General features: G+C 38.5%; 1 protein-coding gene across 5 annotated transcripts in view; it reads left to right on the top strand.

The window, feature by feature from the left end:
- Nucleotides 1-24834, top strand: part of RNF17 (ring finger protein 17) — a 39779-nt gene extending 14945 nt beyond the window's left edge. For all 5 annotated transcript variants that reach the window (XM_064409311.1, XM_064409309.1, XM_064409312.1 and 2 more), the window contains 24 exons: nt 8-200; nt 659-824; nt 2134-2324; nt 2900-3038; nt 3501-3654; nt 4342-4457; nt 5395-5515; nt 6241-6358; nt 7980-8198; nt 9162-9312; nt 10381-10499; nt 11089-11179; nt 12018-12133; nt 12446-12753; nt 13503-13666; nt 14439-14558; nt 16909-16989; nt 17563-17688; nt 20025-20129; nt 20700-20850; nt 21756-21891; nt 23206-23395; nt 23721-23822; nt 24658-24834. In XM_064409311.1, coding sequence (XP_064265381.1) covers nt 8-200; nt 659-824; nt 2134-2324; nt 2900-3038; nt 3501-3654; nt 4342-4457; nt 5395-5515; nt 6241-6358; nt 7980-8198; nt 9162-9312; nt 10381-10499; nt 11089-11179; nt 12018-12133; nt 12446-12753; nt 13503-13666; nt 14439-14558; nt 16909-16989; nt 17563-17688; nt 20025-20129; nt 20700-20850; nt 21756-21891; nt 23206-23395; nt 23721-23819 — 3374 coding nt within the window. In that variant the 3' untranslated portion in view covers nt 23820-23822; nt 24658-24834. The remainder of the gene's footprint in view (nt 1-7; nt 201-658; nt 825-2133; nt 2325-2899; nt 3039-3500; nt 3655-4341; nt 4458-5394; nt 5516-6240; nt 6359-7979; nt 8199-9161; nt 9313-10380; nt 10500-11088; nt 11180-12017; nt 12134-12445; nt 12754-13502; nt 13667-14438; nt 14559-16908; nt 16990-17562; nt 17689-20024; nt 20130-20699; nt 20851-21755; nt 21892-23205; nt 23396-23720; nt 23823-24657) is intronic.
- Nucleotides 24835-24857: the final 23 nt, after the last annotated feature.

Raw genomic sequence — 24857 nt, 5'->3', positions numbered from 1 at the left:
TATATAGGTGCTAGAACTTTCGTTAAGAGTAAGGAAACTGGAATGTGGTGTCGTGGAACTATCACTGAACTAATTCCTGTAGAAAGTAAAAATCGGAGGAAGAAGCATTGTGATCCAATAAGATACAAAGTGTGTGATGTTGCATTGCTAAAAGTATTCCTGATTGACTTTGGAAGCTCTGTAGTTCTGATTTTCTCAGGGTATGTTTATGGAGAGAGGGATTTTTGTCTGCAGTTGTTGTCTTTGCTGTTGTTATTCAAGGTCTCTCCTGAGAAACAAGTCCTTGCTCACGTTCACACAGGCAGTTAGCCAGATATCCAAATGGCTCTGGTATTCTCTTCATACATATTCTCCTCAGAAAAAGTTGCACTGTATTTAAGTGCACAAGTGTACAAGACTATATTAAATATTAATATTTAATACAATAATTAAAATATTTAACTGAGACTTGAGTTGCAAAAGAGAGCATGTAAGTACTAAATGCTTTAAAAAAATGCATTTCACTGAGACTTTAGAATTCTGTTTTATTGACATGATATTATGCCAATTACTGCAATAGTAACTTAAAAGTCTGGGGTTTGGTTTGGGGGGGTTTTAGGCATTGGATTTGAGGTTTTTGCTTTTAAGCTAGTGCTGCATTTATTCCCATTGACATTAGATGTGATCCCACTGAAAGGCCTGATCCTACTGCTCTGCAAACTATTGAAACCCATGACATTTGTCTGTTTGTGAGGAAGCCTGACCAGCACATTGAGGCAGAGCTTGCAGCCATTCCTCCTTTAGCAGTACGATGTTCACTGAAGGATGTTGTTCCCAAAAATGAAGTAAGTACAAACTGCTTGAAGTATTTCAGGACCTTCCTCATAAGATTTCTGTTGAAGAATTTAAATATGAAATTTAAAATTATCTTATTCCAGTATAAACAGAAGGAAACTCAAGTGTACAGAGTGTATTTTTTTAAGTTAGATTCTCTTGTAAAAAGATGTGTTGCATTGCTTTCATTGGAAAAGAAACAAAAGCTTATAGCAGTCTGTCTTAAAAAGCTTGTGAGACTGCAAATCCATATTTCAGGCTTAAATCTCACTGCTCATACTTTAGACGTGTTTTTTGGTGAAGTTTAAAAAGTAATTGTAAAACTGATTCTCTTCTTTTGTGTCTGTGTGATAACTATGCAAGTAGTAACTCTCAAAAGTCATCCAAAGAATAAATGGCTTCTGAAAAAAATTTAAGATAATCCCTTCAGGGATTGTACTTGTTACTTAAAAATTTTTGCCACTATTGTGAAGTGTTATTTATTCTCTTTCAGTATAACCACAAAGTACTGTCAACCTTTATTCCATTACCAAAAAAGGCATATATATTGCAGTATTATTTTCTTCAATATTGACTTTTTATTAGGCTTGCTTTATTCTTGCCACATTCACATGGAAATGAACTAAGTCCAGTACAGCTGTGCATTTCTGATAGTGTTAACTGTTGATCAATTTTGAGAGGTTTTTACCAGTCTGATGGTGACTGAAGTAACTTTAAATAGGAAAGTGCTGGAACAATTTTCACAAGTGTAGATAAAATGCCTTCCTTATATGTACTTTCAGTTTTTTCTGTGCCTAAAAAGCACAGTTCTGCAGTATAAAATGAGAAATGCATTAACTTGATCCCAGAGAAATAAATTCAGGCAGGCTTTTTCAAAGTAGATAAAGTGTTACAAGGGATGCTGTGGAGAGCAGCAGTGTGTAAATTGATCAGATCAGGTTGTGCGTTTGTGTAAAGACACAAGACGACAAACTTATATTTCTGCTCTCTCAATTCATGGGAAAGTCATGAAATGAAAGTAAGGTAAGATGGTTCTGGTTCATGTATCAAAACAATCTGAGGGCATCTGCAGCAGAAACATGGTGGAAACTGCAATCCTTTAACTTGACTCAGTTTTGTACTGTTTAATACACATATAATCCATGATGAAAGAATTCCTGGCTATGGACTAGACAAGTCTGACCATATTCAGTATTTCATCTGTTCAGATGCAACTGTGCTTTCTTCCTTGCATTTACTTTATCTTAATTTTTAATTAAAGTTTGTCTTTTTTGTTTAACGTTCTCTGACATCCTCAGTAACTTTTTCTTTCTAATACAGGATGAAGGTTGGGGAGAGGAGGCAAAGACAAAATTTTTAGAAATGGTAAATAATAAAGTTGTTTCAATGATGGTATTTAGAGAAGAGGATGGTGTTCTCGTTGTGGATCTGAGAAAACCTCCATTTAATGAAGTAAGCAGTAATACACCACTGTCTCTCAAGGATGCATTGGTTTTCTTAGATTTGGCAAGGTATGTGTCTTCCTTTGGATCCTGCTCCTCTGTGCCATAACTGATAACAGAATAATGGTTACCAAGTGAAGTTTGCTAAGGTGGTTGCTTCTGCAGTGTTCCATATGTTAATGTGTGGTGTATTAACCTTCAGCAGTGCCTGCTGATTTCCTTTTTTCACCTTCACCAATGCACACCATGCTGTACTCATTTGCACTAGTCAGGCTTAATTTACATGGGGGAACTTTATTTTAGAAAATGGCAAAATATATGTTTCTGTACAAATTTTAAATAGCAGTGGAGTCTCTCTAAATGAGAAGCCCTTGATGTCTGTCACCGACAGAAAACCACACAGAAATGAGACTGGGATCTGTTTGGTTTGGCTGGTAGGCAGTGGGAGAAGGATTGCAGAGAATTGGCTCCACCACCTGCAAGAAGGAAAGTTGAAGCTATACATATAAGTATGAATCAATAAGTAATTTTTATAAGATCATTTTGTGGTTTTTTAATGGGAAATTTGACATTTGAATATAAAAGGGTTCATTTGCAGTTCATTTTGACTGAATTTATTCAAAATTTCGCTTTGTTTACCTTAGGTTTAAATTGCAGCTTCCCAGCCAGCTGGAAAACGGCACTGTCTTGCAGTACAGTCCACCAAATATTCCACAGGAAGGAGAAGAGGTCTTTGTTGTGGTTTGTCACATTAATAGTCCGAGTGATTTCTATCTTCGCTTGGTAAGTTTAGAAATAAAGCCTGTTCAGATGAAATTATTCATACATTCTAATGTTGAGCTATTTGTAGTCCACACTAAATAAGCTACAACTTCTGTTAAGTTTTGTCACTTGTTACCAGTGGTTGGGTTCCTAGAATTAGTAGGTGAGATTAATTCCAACAGTCATTGATTCAGCCTAGTTAAAATTCAGGAATTCTTAAAATCCTGGAAAGTTTTTGTAAGTTCTGTAACATTATTAATTCTTTTGTGGGTGTGCAGTATTTTACTGGTTACAATTTATTGAATAGGCCACTATCCAATAATTGTTAGGGTCTTTAATTCACTTTATGTATTTATAACCACTTTAATTTTGGCAGGAACACTGGAAAGTAGAGTACTAGGAAAAAAAATTATCCCTTAAAAGTGTAAAAATGCCATTTAAAAAGAACATCTGTGTATGTGTGGTTTGTTGTTTTTATTTCAGAGAGAGAGTGTGGAATCTTTAGCTCTTCCACAGAAAATTCAGGAGATATATAAACAAGAGAATGGTAAAAACTTTGAAATTTTCTGCCCAGTTGAAGGCCAGGCATGCATTGCAAAGCAGGAAGATGGGAATTGGTATAGAGCACAGATTATAGGTGAAGTATTGACTCTTTTGCTCTAATGCTTGGTTGCAAAATCAGATGTGCTGGCAGGTCAGAGTCACACGCTGGATATGAGCAGTAACATCCAGCCAGTATTTTTACTGGGAATCATGGTGCTACCAGGTAGCTTCATAAAGTCAGTAGTACTAATTCATATTCTTTTGCTATTAATAGACTGGTTTATACACCACCTCTTTCTAATCAGAGATGCAACATATTCCATCCTCTAGAGATTATTGAAATTCTATTATGTAATTATTTTAAGTAGTATTTCTCTTGCTATTACAGTGTGAACCCCAGCTTTGGCTATTCCAGCCAGCCTGTGAGTGTATCTGGTGCTGGTTCATAATTCTCCAGAGTAATTCCAAAGGGAGTGGGGAGGTTGTGCTTGTGCTGAGTCTGTGTTGTCTGTATGTGAGCAGTGTAGCATGTCTACTTGGCATATGTTCAGTGTGCCAGTGTCTCACAAAGGGGGCCAAAATGCCAGGGCTGTCATTTCAGGGACCTGAAGGAACTGGCTCCTAAAGAATAGTCATTTTCGTTGGGGTATAAAAATTTAAAAAAAATTTATACTAGGTGATCATATGGCATGAATGTGGGGTCTGCTCTGAAATTCTGGTGCTTTAACCTGTATCAGATACTAATTTTTTGTTGAAATATCTTGGATTGTTTTCCTTGGAGGGCTGCCAAGTTGTCGGGAAGTTCTGGTAAAATACGTTGACTACGGCAACGTTGCTAACTTAACTCATAAAGACATACGCAGAGTCAAACAGGAGTTCCTGAGCTTTCCAGAAAAGGTAAATGCCTGGATTAAACACTCAAAGTCAAATTAAATTAGTGAATGAGAGGGGAAAGGGAGAATTGTTCACCTTCTGAAATATCTTAAATAGATAAAATGTTGAGGAACTTTGTTTTTGCCCACCATTATGCAGCATCTGACTTAATGTTTTGGATGCATATTGAAAACTTCAGTGTTAATTTACACCTGAAAGATAAAAAAATTATGTTGCCCTGCAGTATACATCCTGCAGAAGAGGTATATAGAAATGTGTATATACATGTGTATTTAATTTACTTAAATTTATTTCCATAATACGCCAAATTAATTTTTACCTTTTTTTTTCCTTTTTAAATGATAATCTCATAATAAGAAGGGGTTTTTATATATATTTTTGTTTGCATTTAAAATTTTGTGTTTTTCTAACTTGAGGAATGGTTGGAGTGTCTTTGTTTTGATAAGGAGGAAAACTGACTGGGAAAGAAAGTGGCAAAGTATTTTTGTCAAATTAAAAAATGCCCATAAAAGGAAATTATTTTTTTCTTCGCTATTAATTTGATCGTTTTGGTTACCAATCCAAATTATGCTGAACTTTGAAAATTCATATGTTGGTAGGGGTTTTTCTTTACTCCTTGAAGGCACCAGTAGGCTTTTTTTATCACTGTGCAATAATCTTTACTGATCTCTGCACCAGTTCTATGCCTTACCAGAAAAGGAGAAAAAGAGTTTTAGACTCTTTGCATCTCAGCAAGAAGGTCTCTGAATGTGAGGTTCATGCTCAGCTACTGGGAAGGCAGGGATCTTTACCACAATCTGATTTAGTTCAAAATGTGGAATCCAGAAGGCAAGGTCGTGCTGTCTTGCTTGAGTGCAAAGCAAAGCCTGTGATTCAGTCATAATGAGATGATCGTGATCTGTATGTGATGTTAGCTGCATAATCTTGGGTTATTCTTCAGGCAATCAGGTGTAGGCTGGCTTGCATTGAGCCATTCAAAGGGGCAAATGAGTGGAACAGAGAAGCCAAGGAAAGATTTGAAGAAATGACTGAAGATAAGCTTATGTTGTGTTCAGTTATTGGTAAGTTATCAGCAGTGTATTAAATTCAATTTATATATTAAGTTGTCTCCAATGTAGAAACAATCACTTAGATATTTAAAATAGTATTTATTTGAAATGCTTGTGTTCATACCTGCTAGAGATATCCTGGAGTGAGAATATCTAAGTTCTCTCCTCTGATTGGAGGAGGCATGACAGATAAAACTTGCAACAAAAGTTCTGTTCGTGTCTTGTCTTACAGACCACACCAGTGTTACATGATATAAGTATTCTGATTATTCAGGTGGGCTTGTTTCCAAAAGTACTAGCTGTGATGTTTCCTGACTTTATTGGTAGCTGGGAGTGTGATTGCTGCTGCTCTAAAACATTGCCAAAAAAGACAATAACTTCAGATAACACATATATGACTTAGTAGGATTTTTCTCAATACCGTATATTGTTCATATGTAGCCACTTGTTCAGCCCTTGTGGAATGATGAATTGGAGCCCATTTGATAAATGGAACTATGCAGTTGGAGTTTTTGTACAAAAGTATTTTGTGATTATTGGTGTATTTTAAGTTAATTTTATGGATATGTGCAAAGCTAAGCATCTGCATGTTGTTGATGTTCATAATCAATTATTTTGTACATCAAATGTAATTTTGGAGAATTCTGTCTTTTAGCACTACTTGTCATTTTTCTGAAACCAGAGTCTTCATGCTGTCATTGATTGGCACTAACTTTGTTGTTATTATTCATTCACAGAAATTTTAGATAATAACATCTTATCTATTGAACTCTTCAATGCCTCTGTTGATAATGGGAAAAAATTTAGTATTAACTGCCAGCTAGTTGAGGAAGACTTGGCATCCTACATACCTGGGTAAATACATTGTGCATTACTTTTAAAGTATTTGGAAATACTGAATTTGTCAATTGAAACTGCTGTTGTTTGTGTGTTGCCTCCAGTGGCTGGAATTTACTACATCTGCAATAAATTGATTTTAAGATCACATCCGTCAGCTGGTGTAATTTAGAGTGTAACTGCAGTTCAGTAGTTGAATTCTCAAACTAAATCTTAACTAATGTATTGAAGTTGTACCTGTGAAAAAATTGGAAATTAGATGTTTGCATTGTACTTGTAGTGTCTGTGTCCTTAAGTGCCAAATCTTCCCAAAGTGTTCACTGTAAGGTTCCCATTCCCATGTAGTAAGGAAAGGAATTTGTGTCTTAAACCTGCTCATACAGTGAGCCATCTCTTTGGGAGGTCTATAAGACATTTGGGTAACCAGCTATGACAGCAACACAAGGGTTGGGAAGACAGCAGAGTTGGGAAGTGTGCTGGGGGAGATGAGGCTTGATGAGGCTATAACACTGCTGCATTTAGTTTGCTGGCTTTTTACCAAGATAATCCATGGACTGTATTCATGAAAATCTGTAGTTAATCGTTCATTAATATTTTTTGAATACTAATGGAAATATGTCATTAAATGGGAAATTTTCATTCATTCAAAAGGAAATTCCTGAATTTGCTTTTTCTAGAAGGGAGCATGTAAGTGGATTTTCTCTCCTAGCTCAGAAATGTTACTAAATCTTAGTAATACTCTAATACTGTCATAGTCACAATTTCTAGTAAGATTTTTGTAAGCAGCCTGAACAGCTGAGTTATTTTTTCCCTGCCACAAAGGTATTTTGTTGTGTCCCATGTGTACTTAGATCCTGTTTCCAGCCTTCAGTCAAGCGGGTATATTCCTTTACCCTAAGTTGTTGTGTAACGCTGATCCCTTGAACAGGGTGGATTTTATGATCCCTTGCTCATTCCACCTTCTTTAGTTGGACTGGGGAGAAAATAAAAGAAATTTGAGCAAGAAAACTCATGGGTCAAAATAAAGACTGAGAAATCACTTACCAAGTACTGTTGGAGGCAAAACAGTACTTTTACTTAGTTATTACTAATTAGCGTAAGCACTGAATTACTAATTCAGGCATTGGTACGCAGAAGACAAAGATTTATGGCACCTGCCCTCCCCCTTTCCCAGGTTGAGTTTATTCCAAGCAGCTCTCATTCCTCTCCTGCACTTGAGTTACACTCAGCCCATTCAGGGAGGCAGTGAGTAGTGCAGGGAGTTGGTGTCAGGACACAGCAGTTTTATCTGTGCTACTCCTTCCTTCTTTTATTTCTGTGCTTAAGAATGGACCCCCCCGGAGGCCTTTGTTCCTTAATTTGTGGGGCAAGAGGCCACTCCAAATATTCTCTTCTTAAGATCTTGGTGTTCCCTGTGGTGTCTCTTCTGTTCCCTGAATGTGCAAGGATACCTTCTGAAGGAGAATAAAAATGTTATTACTATCATTAGTGTTTAGAAGTAGAACTTACTAATGTTTTGTCGAAGCTACAACTCACTTTTTTCATGTTGAATAATTCCTGTTATTTTGTTATTGAGCCTTTTTGACTTAATTTAAAATCAGTTTAAACTTTCCATTCTAACTATTTTGTGCTTTTACAGGTACACTGAAAAAACAGAAGTAAAGTCTAATGAAATATGGGATGATCCTCTAGAAGAAATTTCTAAAGCCTCAGAAGCTTTTATTCCTACAGACGTGGAATCTGTGGATGGAGATTTCAGATCACTTTGTAACAAGGAGTTATATGGGACAATTAGTCATGTTGTATCTCCTAGTAAAATTTTTGTACAGTTGCTGGCATCAGAAAGTATACTGAAAAGGTACTGAAATTCAGAGAACTTTCCTTTAGTTAAAGTCTCCTTATGACAAAGTGGTGAAGTATAGTTAGTGCAAACTCTGATGATAGTTGAATTTGATACTGTGTACTTCTTGAAGGTTGCTGACCTACTTGTCTTTGTTGAGGAAAGTATAGGCGCAAAAGAGAGATTGGCACTATATTGTGGCTTCTTAAATAGTTCTGATTCCAAGTTAAGTATATGATCTCACTCATATTTCAAATCAGTTTTATTGTAGTAAGTATTGGAGTCTGATGAACACAACACTGTCCAGAAAGATTGAATCTTCCTGCTCTTTCTTCTCTCCTTCCCATTCCCTCATTAGAAATCTGGTTAAATCAAACCTGTATCCCAAGTCTTAGAACTTACTATTAGTGGTAATAGCAGGGTTTTGTTTGGGTTTGGTTTTTTTTTCAAAGTGTTTCCAGTACCCTGTTAGGAAGACTGAACACAATTTCTAGACACAGTGTATATCAGCCTGCCTTTGATATTTAGGTAACATTTAGTTAGTCATGCCTACTCTTTGGAAATATTTAAGAGTGTGTTGTGGTTTAGTGCAAGTTGCTTATGCATTCATTTATCTTTTAATCTTCTTGGTTGTAACTGTCTGGATTTTCATTTATGTAGTCATGACATTGAGGACCACACTCCCAAGCTGTCAAGAGAAAACGGTGTAGTTTTCAAATAGTGCCATACAAAGCACTCAGATCTGCTCAGATTAATTCTAGTATCTAAGTTAACATGATAGGTTTACAGACTTTTAATGAGGATGCATGTTTTGTAACTCATATTTCATCTATTTTTAGCATGTCATGAAGAAAAACTACATCACTGTGCATCTGTTGAAGCAGTACAGCTTCATTGTATGCTAGTTAAACAATGTATGAATAAGCCTTTTATTTACTGCATTGCATTTTGTCTCTAGAAAAGTGGTTTTTTGAATGTCAGTTTACAGGAGGAGATGGCCTCCATGTACAAAGACTCCCAGCCACAGTCTGTGAAGTGGGAGAGGGAAATGCACTGTGCTGTTTACGTACACGATGTGGGACAGTGGCAGAGAGGTCAGATCCGCAGGATTGTCTCTGAATCAAGTGCAGAGGTAAAGCCCTTATCATAACAGGGTTCATACTTTCCTTTCTAAACTTGGGAGCATCCACTGATTAAAATGAGGTCAAATCTTTGTTTCTTTCTTCTGTGTTAATATTTTCTCACAGACTTTTGCTTTTGTTGAGAGTCTGAGTAATGCTGTACATTGCTGCAAATCAGTTCACTGTCTTGTCAAAACTCAGGTGCCTTTAGCAGTGAATTGAGGAAGGGTCATGAGGTTGACTTTCTCATTATTTACACTGCCCTTAGGAATGTGGCAGAGATTCCCAAGCTACAGTCTTAACAATGCATTTTAGATTCCAGCAGCTGTGTGAAACTGATGGTTACAGTAATTCAAACTTAATGATTCTTGCTGAAAGAGGGAGCCAGTTGAACCAAGTGCAACACCCACCACAAGATCACATGTAGTCAGGCAATTGCATGAACCCTAAGCTGATGGTGGTGCACTGTGCCAGTAGCTATGACATTTTCCACAGTAACCTCACACAGTACTGCTTGAAACATGTGTTTTGTTGTACCAATTTGAAAATAATGAGCACCAGAAAAAGCATTTTGTGACTAGATATTTACATGTCTCCAAAGTGAGAATGGCTTTTTGATCATGCAGGTAGTGCAGGACTGCGTGGCTATTGGGTTTTTTTCCACCATCATCAGGTTGTGCCCAGGGGTCTTTTTAGTAGGAAGCAGAAATGGGACTTGGTGTACTTCAGGTTTGTGTCATCTGCTTTCTGAGCCCAGGAGCCTTCAAACAGCAATTTAAACCCATCAGAATAAAAAGCAAGGGGTAGAGGAGAGTGATTTCAGTGTTTCTTGGTTTACCAAGAAGTCAGTAAAGTTGCTTAAGCCCCATTGAGCACACTTGTATGGTTTGTCCCTTTGCTATGCTGTGGTAGTTGCATGAGTTGTCATTAAGTATTTCAGTGCAAAAAACATTTGTTAAATCCTAATAATGTTGGAAATTTTTTTAACCTCTTCAGGGATGCTTTGAATTATCATTTCTTGCAGATAACAGCAAGAGAGGGTTTTTTTTTTCTGTTTTGTGGTTTCTTGTGTGTAACAGGTACTACTTTATGATTCTGGAGCTGAAAAAACAGTGGAGGTTGGCTGTCTAAGGAAACTTGAAGAAAACATGAAGACCATTAGGACTTTAGCAGTAGAATGTTCACTGACAGAAATAAGGTAGCCTTTCCTGAGTGGCAGCGTTATATGTCATTAATAATGACGTACCTTTGTTTGCACTGATTATGTAAGATTTGGGTGTGGTTTGCTTTTTGAATAAAGAAATGGGGTAGTGGTTGTGATTTATTTAATAAAGGTTTAGTTTTTTCTAAGGGTTATACTCTATAGCAGTAAAGCAAAAGCTGTGCTGTAGAAATAAATAATGTTTATAGGCTGAGTTGTGAACAGATTGATTTCATTGAATGCTTTTTTCCCTTGGCTCAGAATTTGAGATGAATTGGATCTCCTGAAACTGTACAGAAGGTCTCTTTTCTAGACTGTTATGACAGGTTGTCATAACTTCTAGAACTCATTATCCTCCTCATTTTGAAATTCTGGGCTTGTATTTTGTAATTTTTCTGGTTGTAGAAATCCAGAAATTTATAATGACTTCATGTTACTCTTGACTTGAGAGATTCTTTTTTTTTTCTTTAACAGTTTAGGCAGTGTAGAAAAAAAGCCAAGTTTTAGTAGAGGTAAGAGGTGGTGGTTATACTCAGGAGATGCCAACTTCTTTTGTACCTAGAGATTATCATTTGTTCTATGTTAGACCCACAGGTGGAAGCACACAGTGGACAGCAACAGTGTGTGAATGCTTGTCCTATTACCTAACTGGAGCACAAGTGAAAGTAGTCATACAGGTTGGTAATCAAAACCAGTGGTAATTATAAAATTCCTGTCACGCTGTCTGCTAATTTGGGATTTTTTTGCTGAATATTTTACCTTTCAAAAAGTCGTGATTAGAACTTGATTGTATAGCTGTTTGCTCTAGGTAAAAAGGTGCTTTTTCTTCTTTGTGCTTTACTTTTGTTATTCACTGGAGCACTAGAGCAGTTGGCTCCAGTGTGGAGAGGACTTCATATTTGATATATTTGGTTACTGAAGAATAGTAGATGTATCTTTGGGGTCACTGGATGCTGACAGTCTTTATGGATAGATAAGCAAGCTGCTCAGGTTTTTTGAGAATTATTTCAGCAGCTACTTTATTAATTTTCAAGCCTCAGAGACTGGGAGAATTAGTCCAGTGCTGTATGAATATCATTAGCAATTTATCTCTTCCATGGTTTAAAAAAAAATATTATTAGAAGGGTTTGATTTGTTCAGTGTCTGTTATCAGCTGCCAGTGATATTTTACAGTGTGTGTGGAAATAAAAGCAGTGATGAGTGGAGTTATTTATGCATGGGTTTAAATCTCCTGCTGGAAAACAAGTGTTTGGCATTTGATTCTATTAAAAAAGCTGAAGGGAAAAGCAAGCTTTTACTCTACAACTCTTTTTTAATGTCATGTGTAGCATAGAACAGTTGGTAAAATGATTGGAACTGTCATATGGATTAAATAAATCTGTGTCTTCTCATGTGGGCACCAGTTGTTCAAGGATGTCTGATTGACAGTCAGTACCAATAAAATGAAAAATATGCCTGTAGTTTAGAAGAAATGCATATTTGTAGTATGTTGTCCAACTCTCCCATTTTTTCCAGGAAAATGTTCTGGGTTGTGCATTGCCTGTGAAAATTCTTTGCAAAGATGAAACAGGAAAAATGACTGATACTTCCGAATACCTTATTGAACAGGGTTTGGCTCTTAGAAACAGAAGGTTTGGATACTTTTCTTTTATATTCTTTCAGACTCTGATGTTCATATTTGACCAAACTAATAAGTGAATTTAAAAAATTGGATTGTGTTCTACAGGTGTAGCAGCAGACCTCCATCTTCAGTGGACTTACTTGAGTAGAATGTTATTTTTTGTATCCATGGTACATTTCATTTCTCTAAGTTTGTAGATGAGATACTTGACAGTATTTTGAGATACCTTTGCCACTTCTCTGTGTTACTTGTATTAGTTTGTAGTTTTGCACTTTGGAAGTTCTTTGTCAGCTAATACATTGATATTTGATTAATCTTCTAGAACTGTTAAAGACGATGGGGATTGTTTAGTCTCCAAGGAGCATCTTGAAGTACATTTTGAGCAGGAGGACACACAGCTGGATGGTTGTAATTCCAAAATTGAATTTGCAATAAACAGGACTGTTCCAGAGGAAAATACCACTATTTCAGAGAGTGAACAAAAATCACTCAAAATACATGAGTCGTTGCCTCATTCAGAAATGGATGAAGTATATAAGTCTCCCATTGTGCCTGAAGCAAAAGTTTTCCAGGCTGTAGTGAGTTGTATTGGAGGCGATGGAACTATTTATATAATACCAAAATCATTTGGTGAGTTTACGTAGAAGAAAATAGATTTATGAACCTGAGTGCTCTTGGGTATCAGAATGTGTATCAGAACACCTATCTGGTACATGTTCTGGAATATTCCTCTTTCATTTTCTTCTAACTGATGCAGTGTCACTCTTCAGTTCCATGTTAGGATATTGTGCTTTAGAGAAATATTTACGTATGAGACCATTAATTCTGTCTTTTTTTTGCTCCACAAGTGCATTTACCTACTAGATTATGTAACTATTTTTATTCCTGAAACTTTGAAATTCCAAGTACAGTAACACCGCTTGCAAAAGACTGTGTTCTTCCTGCAGTTCTTGCTGTAGGCTGTACCATAGCAGGAGAGGTTCTTCTGGACACCTCTTCTGTGTTGTTTCTTGGTGTCCTACCACTGAAACAGTGGCTTGGGAGTTGTTGTCTTGTTCATGCTTTGTTTTGCTCTGATATAGTGCTGCCTAGGTGTCACTTATAGAGAGTCTATAAATTTTGTAAGTTCTTCTGAGATTAGAATTCAGAATTACTAATGGCTTCAGAATTGGAAATGCAGTTTACTGTTAATAAGTCTTCTGCATACATTAGATATTGAACATTCATATTGTATCGGTGTTGGAAAATGTATTTTAGAGCTGCATGTGTTTGTTTATACATGTCATCATGATCTGATGGGGTTTACTGATGGAAATATTTTGCATTAATATTAGAGACTTATTCTTAATTATTTTTTTAATTTCACCTCCTCTCCCAAGAAACTGCACTAAACAAATTGATGGCTGAAATACAAAATACCTTCAAAGGCCTTGGTCTCCTGATACCCTACTGCTGGAAGAAGGGAGAAGCTTGTGTTGTGAGAGGATCAGATACTGTGTGGTATCGAGCTAAAATTGTAGAAGTCAGTGGTAGTACTCTCCAGGTAAGTTTGATTGTATGGGGTAAGGGGGGAGGGTGTATGTATATCTGCATATGTGTATTTAAAAAAGGCATATAATCCAATCCTCTGAAACAAATAATGGATTTAACATTATTTCATTCAGCTGACCTATACAGTTGTTCATTCTGCTTAAAGGTGTGAATTACTGTCCTCATTTTTGCATTTATTTTAAAGATCAGATCTGTCTACCTAATTCAGTTGTCACAATTTTTCCTGTAGTTTCCCTAGTAATGATTCATTTTCTTAAGTAAAAAGCTGCTCTTGATCTCCTGTAAGTAATCCCTTTTAGGTTTTTTATTTTGCTGTTCTTGTAGTATGTAGAGTGCTTTGAAAACAATTAGGTTTATAATCCCACACTTGCCCTAATCTCCACCCAAAAAGTATTGGCTGTTTCAAATTCTTTCTGCTGCACAGGTATAGAGCCTTCTTCTCCTTAGCAGTTCATCTTACCTAAGCTCTTGTGTCTGACTCATCTGTCATAGGTCACAAATTTTTTTCCTTTAATTTCAAATCGGTGTTGGTTGTTCCACAAAAGGTAGGAATTCTTGCAAGAGAAGTTTATAAACTGAATTTCTAATCTGCCACACCACTTTTTTTAATCTTTTCTTGCTTTTTCACTTTGTTTCATCACCTACTTACCATCAAACCATTTTTTTTTTTTCCTCCATAAAAGTAATGCTGTAAAGGAACGTATTCCCTTACTGAACTTAAGTATTTTGGGAATTATTTCAGGAAAGCTTTGCATTTCCTGTAGGTGCAGTACATCGATCGTGGCTACATAGAGAGCATTCCTCAGTGTCACCTGTATCCAACCACATTCTACACGGGCATTCCTCCATTTTGCATCCCCTGTCAGCTCTACAAGACGCTGCCGGTGAGTAGTGACACATTCCATGTGTTGGTAGGTGGCTACTCCAATCAATGCCTGCTTAGTCAGAAAGAGCAGTACTGCTCTCTTCTCCTGCCTGCCAGGATTCAGAGAAGAGATGATGGGGATTGCTTCAGCAGGTCCTTGTCAGGGCCCAACACGTTTGCCTTTTGAAAGGCAGCTGTCAGTGGAGTTAAACCTTTGAGAGACAGGACACTGTGGGGTTCGCATGGGGGTACTCTGAAATGACAATTCATTTTACAATAGCATCAGCAAAAAGTAAGTCCTGGGTTTCTTAATGCAGAATGGCAAGACAATCTGATTGTGAAGTCCTGCAAAACAGTGTTTCTAACATTCTGATCTTTGCTGTGTAGGAAACAATGTAAACTAATACAGCTGAATTGTTTTAGGGGTTTTTGTCAGTAATTGGTGTGTAAATAACATCATGTACCATCACACCTTGCTTACTCTGAATGGTGCACTTAGTAAAAGTGAAATGCTGAAATTACCAGCTTACTTTTATTTGCTGAGAATAGTTAAAGTGATAGAGTAAGGCAGGCTGCAGGGGTGGTGGGGCAGGGACAGGCAGCAGACCTGCCAGCAAGAGGTAGCATGCCCAGGTAGGAAAGCTCCTGGAGCAGGTGGTGAGAGGGCTGTGTAGAATCAAGGAGGCTGAGGAGGGGTTGGATAGCTGATTCCAAGTGCAGTCTGCAGTGGACCTGCAGCCAAACAGCCAGAAACCCTCCCAGCAGCACGTGTAGAAAAGAGAAGGGGCAATCATGCAGAAGAGTGGAAGCTTGCAATGGCAAGGACCTGCAAGAAGAGATTTTCTCCAGAGTGTGAGGTGCACTTGCAGCACTGCTTCATCACTCTGGGGGCTGATGAGGACAGAGCTGTCCCATCAGGAGAGAGGCCAGGGCTGAGGAGGGCAGCACCCTCTGCTCCCCGTGTAGCCCCCAGTGCAGCTGGCAAAAGGCAGTGGGTGATAGGAGACAGGAGTGGCTGCTCCCTGCAGAGGGGTTCAGAGGGGCCCAGGTGCTGACCTGACACTCCAAAGAGGGATGGTGCTCCTGCCTGTTTGTATCAGGGACATCACTGAGAGGCTGCCAGCCCTCTCACTGTTACCCAGTGCCATGAGTTAGTTATCTACTCCTGTTGACACCAGTGGTACCCCTCAGACTGCTCCTGGCTGTATCTGCACGGGTTGCAGATCCCAAGAGTGTTTGTAAGGATCTGTGGCCTGCCAGTAGTTTTTTCATCAGTCCTGCCTGGCAGAGGGAAGGAATTTGAAAGGTTCACTCCAGTCTGGTGAGTTAAGAAATCTTCACAGGACTGTTGCCCCAGCCAGAGGCTGGGCTGCTTGGATGATGGCACTCACTTTGAGGAGCCTGCTCTGGTGGGGCCCTGTGGGGCCCGTGTCTCAGGGAAGGGGAAGAGCCTCTTCGGTCTGCAGGTGTGCCAAGCCTGGAGAGGGATTGCAGGTCAGGAGAGCACCTGAAGAGCAGCACCTGTGGAGCAAGTGCAGGGAAGGGCAGTGAAGATCAGAGGGCTGGAGCATCCCTCCTATGACAGGCTGAGAGAGTTGGGGCTGTTCTGGAGAAGAGAAGGCTCCAGGGAGATCTTCAGCACCTGCCAGTGCCTAAAGGGGGCTACAAGAGAGCTGGGGAGGGACTCCTTACAAGTCAGGGAGTGATAGGACAAGGGGGAACATCTTCAAACTGACAGAGGGCAGGTTTAGATTTGGTATTAGGAATAAAATCTTAACTACATGGATAGCAGGACATGGGAACAGGCTGCCTAGGGATGTTGTTGATTCAAGGCCAGGTTGGAGGGGGCTTGGAGCAACCTGATTTAGTGGAAGGTGCCCCTGCCCACAAGCAGAGGGTTCAAATTCAATCTTTAAGGTCTTTTCCAACCCAAACCAGTCTATGATTCTGTGAAAGAGAGGCTTGTAAGTGTACAGGCTGGAAAGCAAACAGATACAGCAGAGAATAAAAGCGTTTAAGGGTTTTTGTGTTTTGTTGAGTGTTATCTTAGTTTCTGTAATTCTTTGGATTATGCTTCAGACAATTTTGTGCATGTACATCATTGTGTACATAGTATCAGTTAGATTTGGCAAGTAGCATCTCTTTCTAACCATTTCAGGATCTGAAAATTGTGGGTTGCATTGTCACTTAAATTTTAATGCACCAAATAGCAGATAATAATTAAATTATTGTAGACAAACTAATGATGTGTGTTTTCTAGTCAGATTTCTTTTTTAATGGTAGTTGTGTATTTCCATCTATCCTAAGAATAGGAAGACTATTACTTGTTAGCATCTTAATGTGTTGGTTTCTTGGTTTTCTCTAATTAGATTGGAAATATTTGGCAGCAGGAGGCAGTAGAATATCTTCAAGAACTTCTCAAAAATGAAGAGGTTGAAATTCATGTTAAGGTAGCCCAATTTATTCATAGATGTGGAATGAAGCAAAGTTTTTGTTGTCTTTTTTTCTTCTAACTGGCATTAAGAATGGTACATGGGGGAGTATAGCAGTAAATGTATTTCTTAGGCAGAAGAAAAACCACAACTAAACTTACTTCTGTGATTTTACCCTTGCTGTAGTTTTCAGGCCTTAAAATATGTCCATTAGAGTTAGTGCTGGTTTTTCACCCTGTTCAGGTTGAGTTGTCATTTTAACAAGTAATCAACCTATTGGCAGCATAAATTGTTCTAAATTCTGTTTTAAGTGATAAAATTCTGACATAATTTACCTGGATGTGGTTAAATTTATTTATTAAAATTATAAGGAAACACATCATCTATATTGTCTGAAAAGCCATTTCAGACAGATTAATGATAAATTGTGAAGGGGAAGGGTTTGAGTGAGCAATGTGGGATAATACTTTAGTGTTAGGATGAGCAATTGGAGCTTACATATCAACAAGAGAGGTTTGAATTTCTTGGTCACTGTTTCTAAAACTTCAGCCAGTATTACTATTACAATCCTGTTTTGTCCTGTGTAAATAGGAGTTACCAGATAACCCGTGGGGCAAGTTGTCCATCAGCCTGTATTTTGGGGGGATGTCACTCTCATCCTTCATGGCATACCAGAGGTACTGTGTTGCTGAAGACTGCCAGGACATACAAAAGCTGGTGAGACTTGTGTGTTTGTGTGTGTCCCCATGTTGCTGTTGCTGTTCCAACTTTGGAAAGATTATTCAGTTGCTTGTTGTGACCTAGGAGGATTTGTTACTTTGGTTTTTTTTATTTCTGAATGGTAATGTGCTAAGATTCTGTGGAACAGCAAATTACCAAGAGTTTGTTCATGGGCTCTGTAAGGAAAAGAGATTTTTGCACTTCTGTTTAAAGTCCAGCTAGTTTTTGTGTTCCTCTAGAACACTAGGAATAAGGTAGTACTTTTGTCACTTGAAGGGATTAGTTACTCATAGAAATATATCTAAGGATTGAGTAAATTAAATCAAGTATTTAATCATAAAGCCAGTGATTTATAGGGGAGTTACCTAGGTTCTTTATTCCAATAGTGTGGGACACTTACCTGGTGGTCTTTAGGGGAGGATTGAAGTTTCCACCTAACTTCATTGTCTTAACACAAAAAAACCATACATAAGTAATTTCTCTGTGTTTGTGGGGGTTTTTTTTTGTTTTTTTGGGTTTTTTTTTGGTTCTTGAAATCTGAGGATCAGGTTTATTTACATTGCTAAGACTTTGTTATTGCATTTTTCTCTTAATTCTGTTTAAGTCTGCCAGTGTACTTTTCTTTCCAATGAACATCTTTACTTCAGAAAATAATTTTCCAGTACAGAGTCTGCTGCTGTCACTGCTGGTGCAAGGCTTGAGTTGTCTGCCACTGGGCTGATGATGCAGTTAGAAAAATCCCTCAGTGTATATTAGAACTGAGTAACCATGGAAAACCTCATTGTACATCAATCTCTTGTTGCATTTTCATAAAGTCAGCACGACACACAGCGCTCAGCAAACTAAATATGGATCTGGAAATGAGATTTGTACCTTTAACACAAAAATTAAATTTGGAAAACAAAAATAAAGCTGTTTAAGAAGGTTGCAAGCAAGAAGCATTCAGAAAGTCTGAAGTGCTTTCCTCAAGGAATAATAGCATTAAGCAGATCCATTCCAGGAATAAGTGACTCAGAACAATTTGTAAGAAAACAGACATCAGAAGTGTTCAGATGTTGACCAGAAAAGAAGCAAGGTATCCAGAACTCGAGCTGAATCTCAGGAACAGCAGAAGTGGGAAGCAAGCAGCTCTGAACACGTTCAAACATAATCAGCTCTGGTTTTAGCTGTAGAGAGACAGCAGCCATGCTCACAGGACAGCTAAAGTGCATTATTTTTACACAAGGTTGTAACCATTATCTATTATTTTATTCTATAGTTTTGTAACTTTATTTCACAGCTTCAAATCAGTGATTTGGGGTAAGTTAAACTGATAAGGACTTCATTCTATTTTGTGAGTAACTGCTAGCAGTGGCTTATGCAGAGCTAACTGCACCTGTTGCTGCAGTGTGTCTCTGTCTTTGAGATGTGCTTTCATTGCACTGCACTGATGAGCTTAGGAGCTGGTCTTTGTTACCATGTGACAATCCTGGCTTAGGCACTAGCCTGAAAGATTCCTGGTAGGGCAGTAGGATGTTGGAGAATGCATCAGAACCTCCAAGTGTGCTGAGCTTTACAGCAGTGACTCTTACTCCAGGTGTGTGTCCAGGTGTAGTCAGGTGGGCTCTGACTCACAGTGCTCCTGATAGTTCTGCAGAAATCTGGCATTCAGTTTATGTGTATCTGTGATTTAGTTAGACATCCTTTCTTTACTTGTAGGGGTCTGAACTTTGAATGGAAAAAATCTTTTTTCCTAGTTAAGTTTGAGGAATATAATGATTTTTTTGTACTGCATCCACTGTCAGATCCTGCAGGGGAGATAAAGGGTCATAATTTATTGTTTCATCTCCCAGTTACATGTGTTGCTTTTACTTTTCTCTTTTCTTGGGGCATAATGAAAAGTGTTCTGTGGGAACTCAGTGGACCCCAACAGTGTTCCTCAAGTATAAATGTGTAAAAATGTTTTTTGGAGAAATTGTACATTTTTTTACTAATCATGTTTTAAGTACAATAGGTAATATGAGCTCTTTTCGGGACCTATGATCTAGCTGAGCTGTGTGCCATATATCCTTCTAAAAGTATAATTTAATGCACCAGGGTTTATTTTGTGGTGAACCAAATGCAGAAATGACATGTAGAATTCAAATACATGGTTCTAAAAGATACACTGGATAATGCCATGCTGCTGAGAAAAATATCTGTACATTGCAATGTTGGGTGTTGTCATCAAGGACACCCTGCTTGTTGTTGTTACACACCTTCTTAGGTAACTCCTTTGAACCAGAAGTCATACCCAGGTTAGTTTCTGTTTTGTTATTCAGTATGGTGCTCAGCTGAAGTCTGTCTTGGTCTAGGGGGTGTTTGAAGGAGACCTTTCACCTTCGTACCTGCTGCAGCCACTGCCTGTTCCAGGAGAAACCTTTCCTGTCACAGTCACCCACTTGGTGTCCCCCAAGGAGGTAAGGGTGGCTGGTCAGCACCTCACCTGCTGCAGTCCCACTGAGCTGGGGAAAAGGACATCACAGCTGGCAATCTCAGAGCATTAGAGGCTGCAAAATGGTCCTGAGCTATTGCTGCAGGGGGTTGTGTGGGGCAGGTCTCTGGATGAATGCTGTGTTGAAACAACCTCATAGGTGGGGCAGTGAAACACTAAGCATTTCTCTAGAAAAATTAACTGAAAGAATTACACTGCTGCAGTCTGCTAGTTAGCTTTTTTAATAAGAAAATAGGTCGTTGGAATTTAATGTGGCAGAACAGTAGTGAATTTCGTGTAAGCCTACACAGCTTCCTGAAGTTCTGCCCAATCTTCCAGGCAAAATGCAGAATGTCATGTCCATTGATTGAATAAAAGATTCCTGTGTGGACTTTGAATGTTGAATGATGAAATAGAGAAGAAAGGGGAGCAAGGAGATGCTGAACCTTTCAAAGATGGGATCTGGATTAAAAGTTACCTTTTAATAATGGTTGGAATTCCTGGTTTCTAAATTAACTGCAGAAAATACTAACATCAGAGCCTTTTCTTTAAATAGGTTTATATTTGTCTTGATTCTTCTGAGAACCTTACAAAGCACTCTGCCACAGAGAGATCTGCCAGCTGTGACTCAGAGAGCCTTAGTAAAGCCCTGAAGTGGTGCAATAAAATTGTAAAGACACTTCCTCATCTAACAAACTTCAAAAAAGGTACGTTGTGTGTTTATTTTCCCTGTTGTTTCATGTGGCTATTCAGAAAGCCTGAGTTTCCTTTTGTATTTCTATGTATCTTTAAATAAAAGTTTTGGAGAGTAAGGAGTAAGATCACACTATAATTACATGATATACTGTAATACGTTTTTACTCTTCATTAAATTGAGGTTTTTGTGTCATTCTCCTCCACTGGAAAATGATGGACAGAACTCAGACTCCTGATGCCTGTTAGAGTTATGAACTGACTTTAGATCCCATTTGGCAGTAATAAAACTTTACCCTGAAGGCACCTGTCACTGAACTGTGACAGTTTTATTAAATATTCAAAAGATAAAAGTTACATACAGCAAATCATGTTATAAATGTTTAGAAGTTGTGTGAGCCCTAAGGCGCACCACTTTAATGTCCACAGTTGTTGGGCCTAAACTAACACAAAACCTGTCTAAAACCTGGTGAAGAAAGCAGTTCTCACTCATACTTGATTCTGCCAACTCATAAAACCCTGGGTGAGGTTGTAGGCATTATGTGCCTCCTGTCTTTCAAACATGTCTGTTCATTGGGAGATCAGTCTGTTTGCTAACTGGATTGTGCAGATGAGTCCAAGTTGAAAAGCTGGTACACTGAACTGTTTAGATCACTTAATTTTACCAAGCAATTCACTGTTATTTCTCACCATTGCCATGTGAGGTAGAGAAACTTGACTTAAATTGCATAGTACTGATTGGAGTGGAGTTCAGAGAGAATTCGAGGATGCATGGAACGAAATCATAGAACAGTTTTGTTGAGGAAGAGGAGACTTAATCTTGGTCACAAAGTAAAGTTGATTTTCAGGGTCAGTTTGTACTGCACTGACTACTATGGGGTGTTATGTGATGGTTTTGTTTTTTTTCTTTCTTTTACAGAGCTGCCTTGCCTTGCAGAATATGTGGATGGTTTATGGTATAGAGCAAAGCTCCTCTCTATTACACAGCTTGTCCCTGTTCAGATTCTGGTTCAGTTTGTTGACTATGGTACTTACTTAGTTGCCCCAACCAGCAGGTAAATAAGAAATAACTGCATGTAAAATGTCTATGTGTATGTATGTATACACTTAAATTATAAAATATGTACTTAAAAATAAATATATGTATGTTACATTTATTATTAGTTTTTCTAGAACTACGTATATATTTTTACCATCATTTACTGCTGGATTTCAGTTAGAGAGAAAGTGTTTTGGCTGGTTAAATTTCCATCTGCAGGGTGTGGGGGTTGTGCACCTGGTTCTCTGTTTCAGGTTGTTCTGAGAAGCCCATTATTATATCAGATGTCTCCATTATCTCCACTTACTTAACCTGTGAGTGGGCTCAGGTTAATCTGCTTCTGCACGTGAGAACCTTTACTCAAAACAAGGGCTGAGCCATCCAGGTGTACAAACAAATCCCAGTCTTGTGTGACTGTCTTCTACACAGAAGACAGCTGGGGAATAAACCAAGGGGTAAGGGAGTATCAGAGTGGGACATACCCTGCTCTGCCTGTGTGGAAAACGCAAGTTCAGATCCCTGTTCTGTGCAGTTCTGAGATGCTCTGGACTGCTCCTGTGCTGGCACAGATGTCAGCTGAGTGTCTCAAACATCCCAGGCTTTTAGGGTTCTGTAAGCCTATCTGAATTTCTCATACGTATACATTTACATATATGTGGATGGTACATAGTAACTACAGTGCATATATAGAACCTGTATATATAGTACATACACACACACACACATATATGTGCTGCTTAATCACAGTGACTTGCTCTCAAGTTTATTGTGGAACATAAACTTCCTTGCTGAAGATGATGCAGAAATGGGGGTTTGAACAGATTTTGTGCTTTACAGTCTGTTAGGGTCTTGGGAGACTGTCTCTTCTGTTCCAGAGTTGCATTTCTCTCCTTCCCCATTCCCTTGCTTCTGGGATAGAGAGATAAAGAATGGGGAGATGACAATGTAAACCCCCAGTACCTATTACCAGTAGTGTGTCTAGAGCACATTCAGGTGTGAAGCATTTGGACCACAAAGGTTTGTGGAGCTGCATTGTGGTGATTCACACTTGGATCCTGTGCTGCAGGTTCCTGGGACTTCTCCCTCAGCAGGGTACTGGGGAGGGGTCTCTGAAGCTGGGCTGCTTTCTGGTAGCTCCTCTGCTAAGTCCTTCAGCAGGCCTAGCCCTCCCTGAGGAATTGTTGGGTCTGATGTTGGCATGTTTCTGTAGAGCAGGGACTCCAATCGTGGTTCCCACAGCAGAAAAGTGCTGCATGAGCCACTCAGCCATCCTGATGTCCTTACTGGCCGGTGGATTGCCGTGGGCAAACGCTTCTCCTTTTGCTTTCAGATTGCGCCACATACCTTGTCATCTGCTGAAGTACCCAGTTCAAGCAGTACGAGTTCTGTTGGCTGGATTCAGACCTGCTTCAGATGACAAAAACGTGGAAAGAATTCCTTATTCCCCAGAATGGAGCCTGAAGGCCTTGTGGACCATGGTGGACTGTGTTGAAGGAAAGCGTCTCTCTGCTTCCATACTTGTAAGAAATGCCTTTTTTTTTCCCTTGTTCTTGCTGAGCCTAAAATTCTTACTAGTACTCTAATTTCTAAGTCTTTGTTTTACTTTGAATCCTCATAGTTTAAAATTGAAAACCGTGAAGGAATGCTAAGAGAAAATGGTGTGGTGTTCTTAATTCTGCAATCATGAAGTTTCTGAGCATTCCTATTATTTTAAAACCAGTTTATGTAAAAACAGGCATTCTTTTTATATTCACAGTTCTATTTAGACAGTGAGTGTAGCCAGTAAAATCTTTCAGTATCAGCTTGAGATTTAAATCTGTAACTGTCAACACTGTGAACTTTCAGACTGTTTCACCAGAGGTTACCATTTCTTTGTATGGAGATGACAAAAACCTGGTTCATCTGAAGCTGATAGAAATGGGTCTTGCGGAGTTGGATCAGTGACACGTAAGTGCAGTGACCATGAACTACAAATTCATATCACTGGGGAGGGATAATTTCAGCAGTTATAAGTGAAGTATAAACTGCCAGTAATGTGGACAACTAAAGTTTATTTGAGAAAAAATCCCTTCTGTCCGCACATCCATTCTGTTAGTAAAGTATTTCATATAAAACAAAAAGTTGTTAAAAATTAACTTTTTTACATACCACTACTGAAACCCTCAGTTTTAAGAATTTACAGGCACTGAAATACAGAACCCTGGGGTGGTAGAACATAGAGCTTCTGCTGCCAGTAACTGAAAAAGGCAATTTGCAGATGTGGCAGTGTACTCTGCCCAAACAATGAGAGCTAATCTTTATTTTCTGCTTTTACTCTGTATCGGGTGCTGGTGGTTCTCAGTGGTTGCTCAGGCAAACATCCAAGATAACATACTGGTGTTTTACTATGTGTATAAAGCTCTTCATTAAGGTTATGTGTTATCCATGGGGAATAGCAAAGACTTGGTTTTCAGATTTTTTGGCCAACCTTATATCATTTTTCCTTCCCATTTATTTATTTCTATTCCCTTCCCATTTTATAAGCACTCTGAAATATATGATGTTCCTAACACTTCCTGATATTGGAATAGTGAAACTTTATATCCACATCTCAATCTTTTCTGGCCTTGGAGCCTTAAGTTTTGTTCTGTGATACCCGTCTCATAGGAGTAGATGGAACTAATGCATGGTGAAGAATTAAATCAAAAGATGATGCTGGGACACTTTTTCTACTATCTTGTTAAAAGACTTGGAGGGAAGATGAACTTTCATTATTGTGACATAATTCTTGTTTGTGTTTCAGGTTTATTTGGTGACAGACATCTCCACCCAGCACCAGCTAGGGAGCAAACAGCTGGGGCTGCATTACTCTTTGTTCTGGAACACGTTTGCATTGTTGCTGGTTTCTGTTTTCACTTTCAGGTGTTGTTACACCTCTTTCACTTCACAGTTTGGGAATAAACAGTTTGGTCAGCATGCACCTGAAAGCTTGTTTTCCTTTAC

Source organism: Passer domesticus, chromosome 2, assembly GCF_036417665.1.
Source record: "Passer domesticus isolate bPasDom1 chromosome 2, bPasDom1.hap1, whole genome shotgun sequence".
NCBI lineage: Eukaryota > Metazoa > Chordata > Aves > Passeriformes > Passeridae > Passer > Passer domesticus.
Note: the sequence above shows the minus strand (reverse complement) of the source record. Positions and strands in the feature narration are given on the sequence as shown.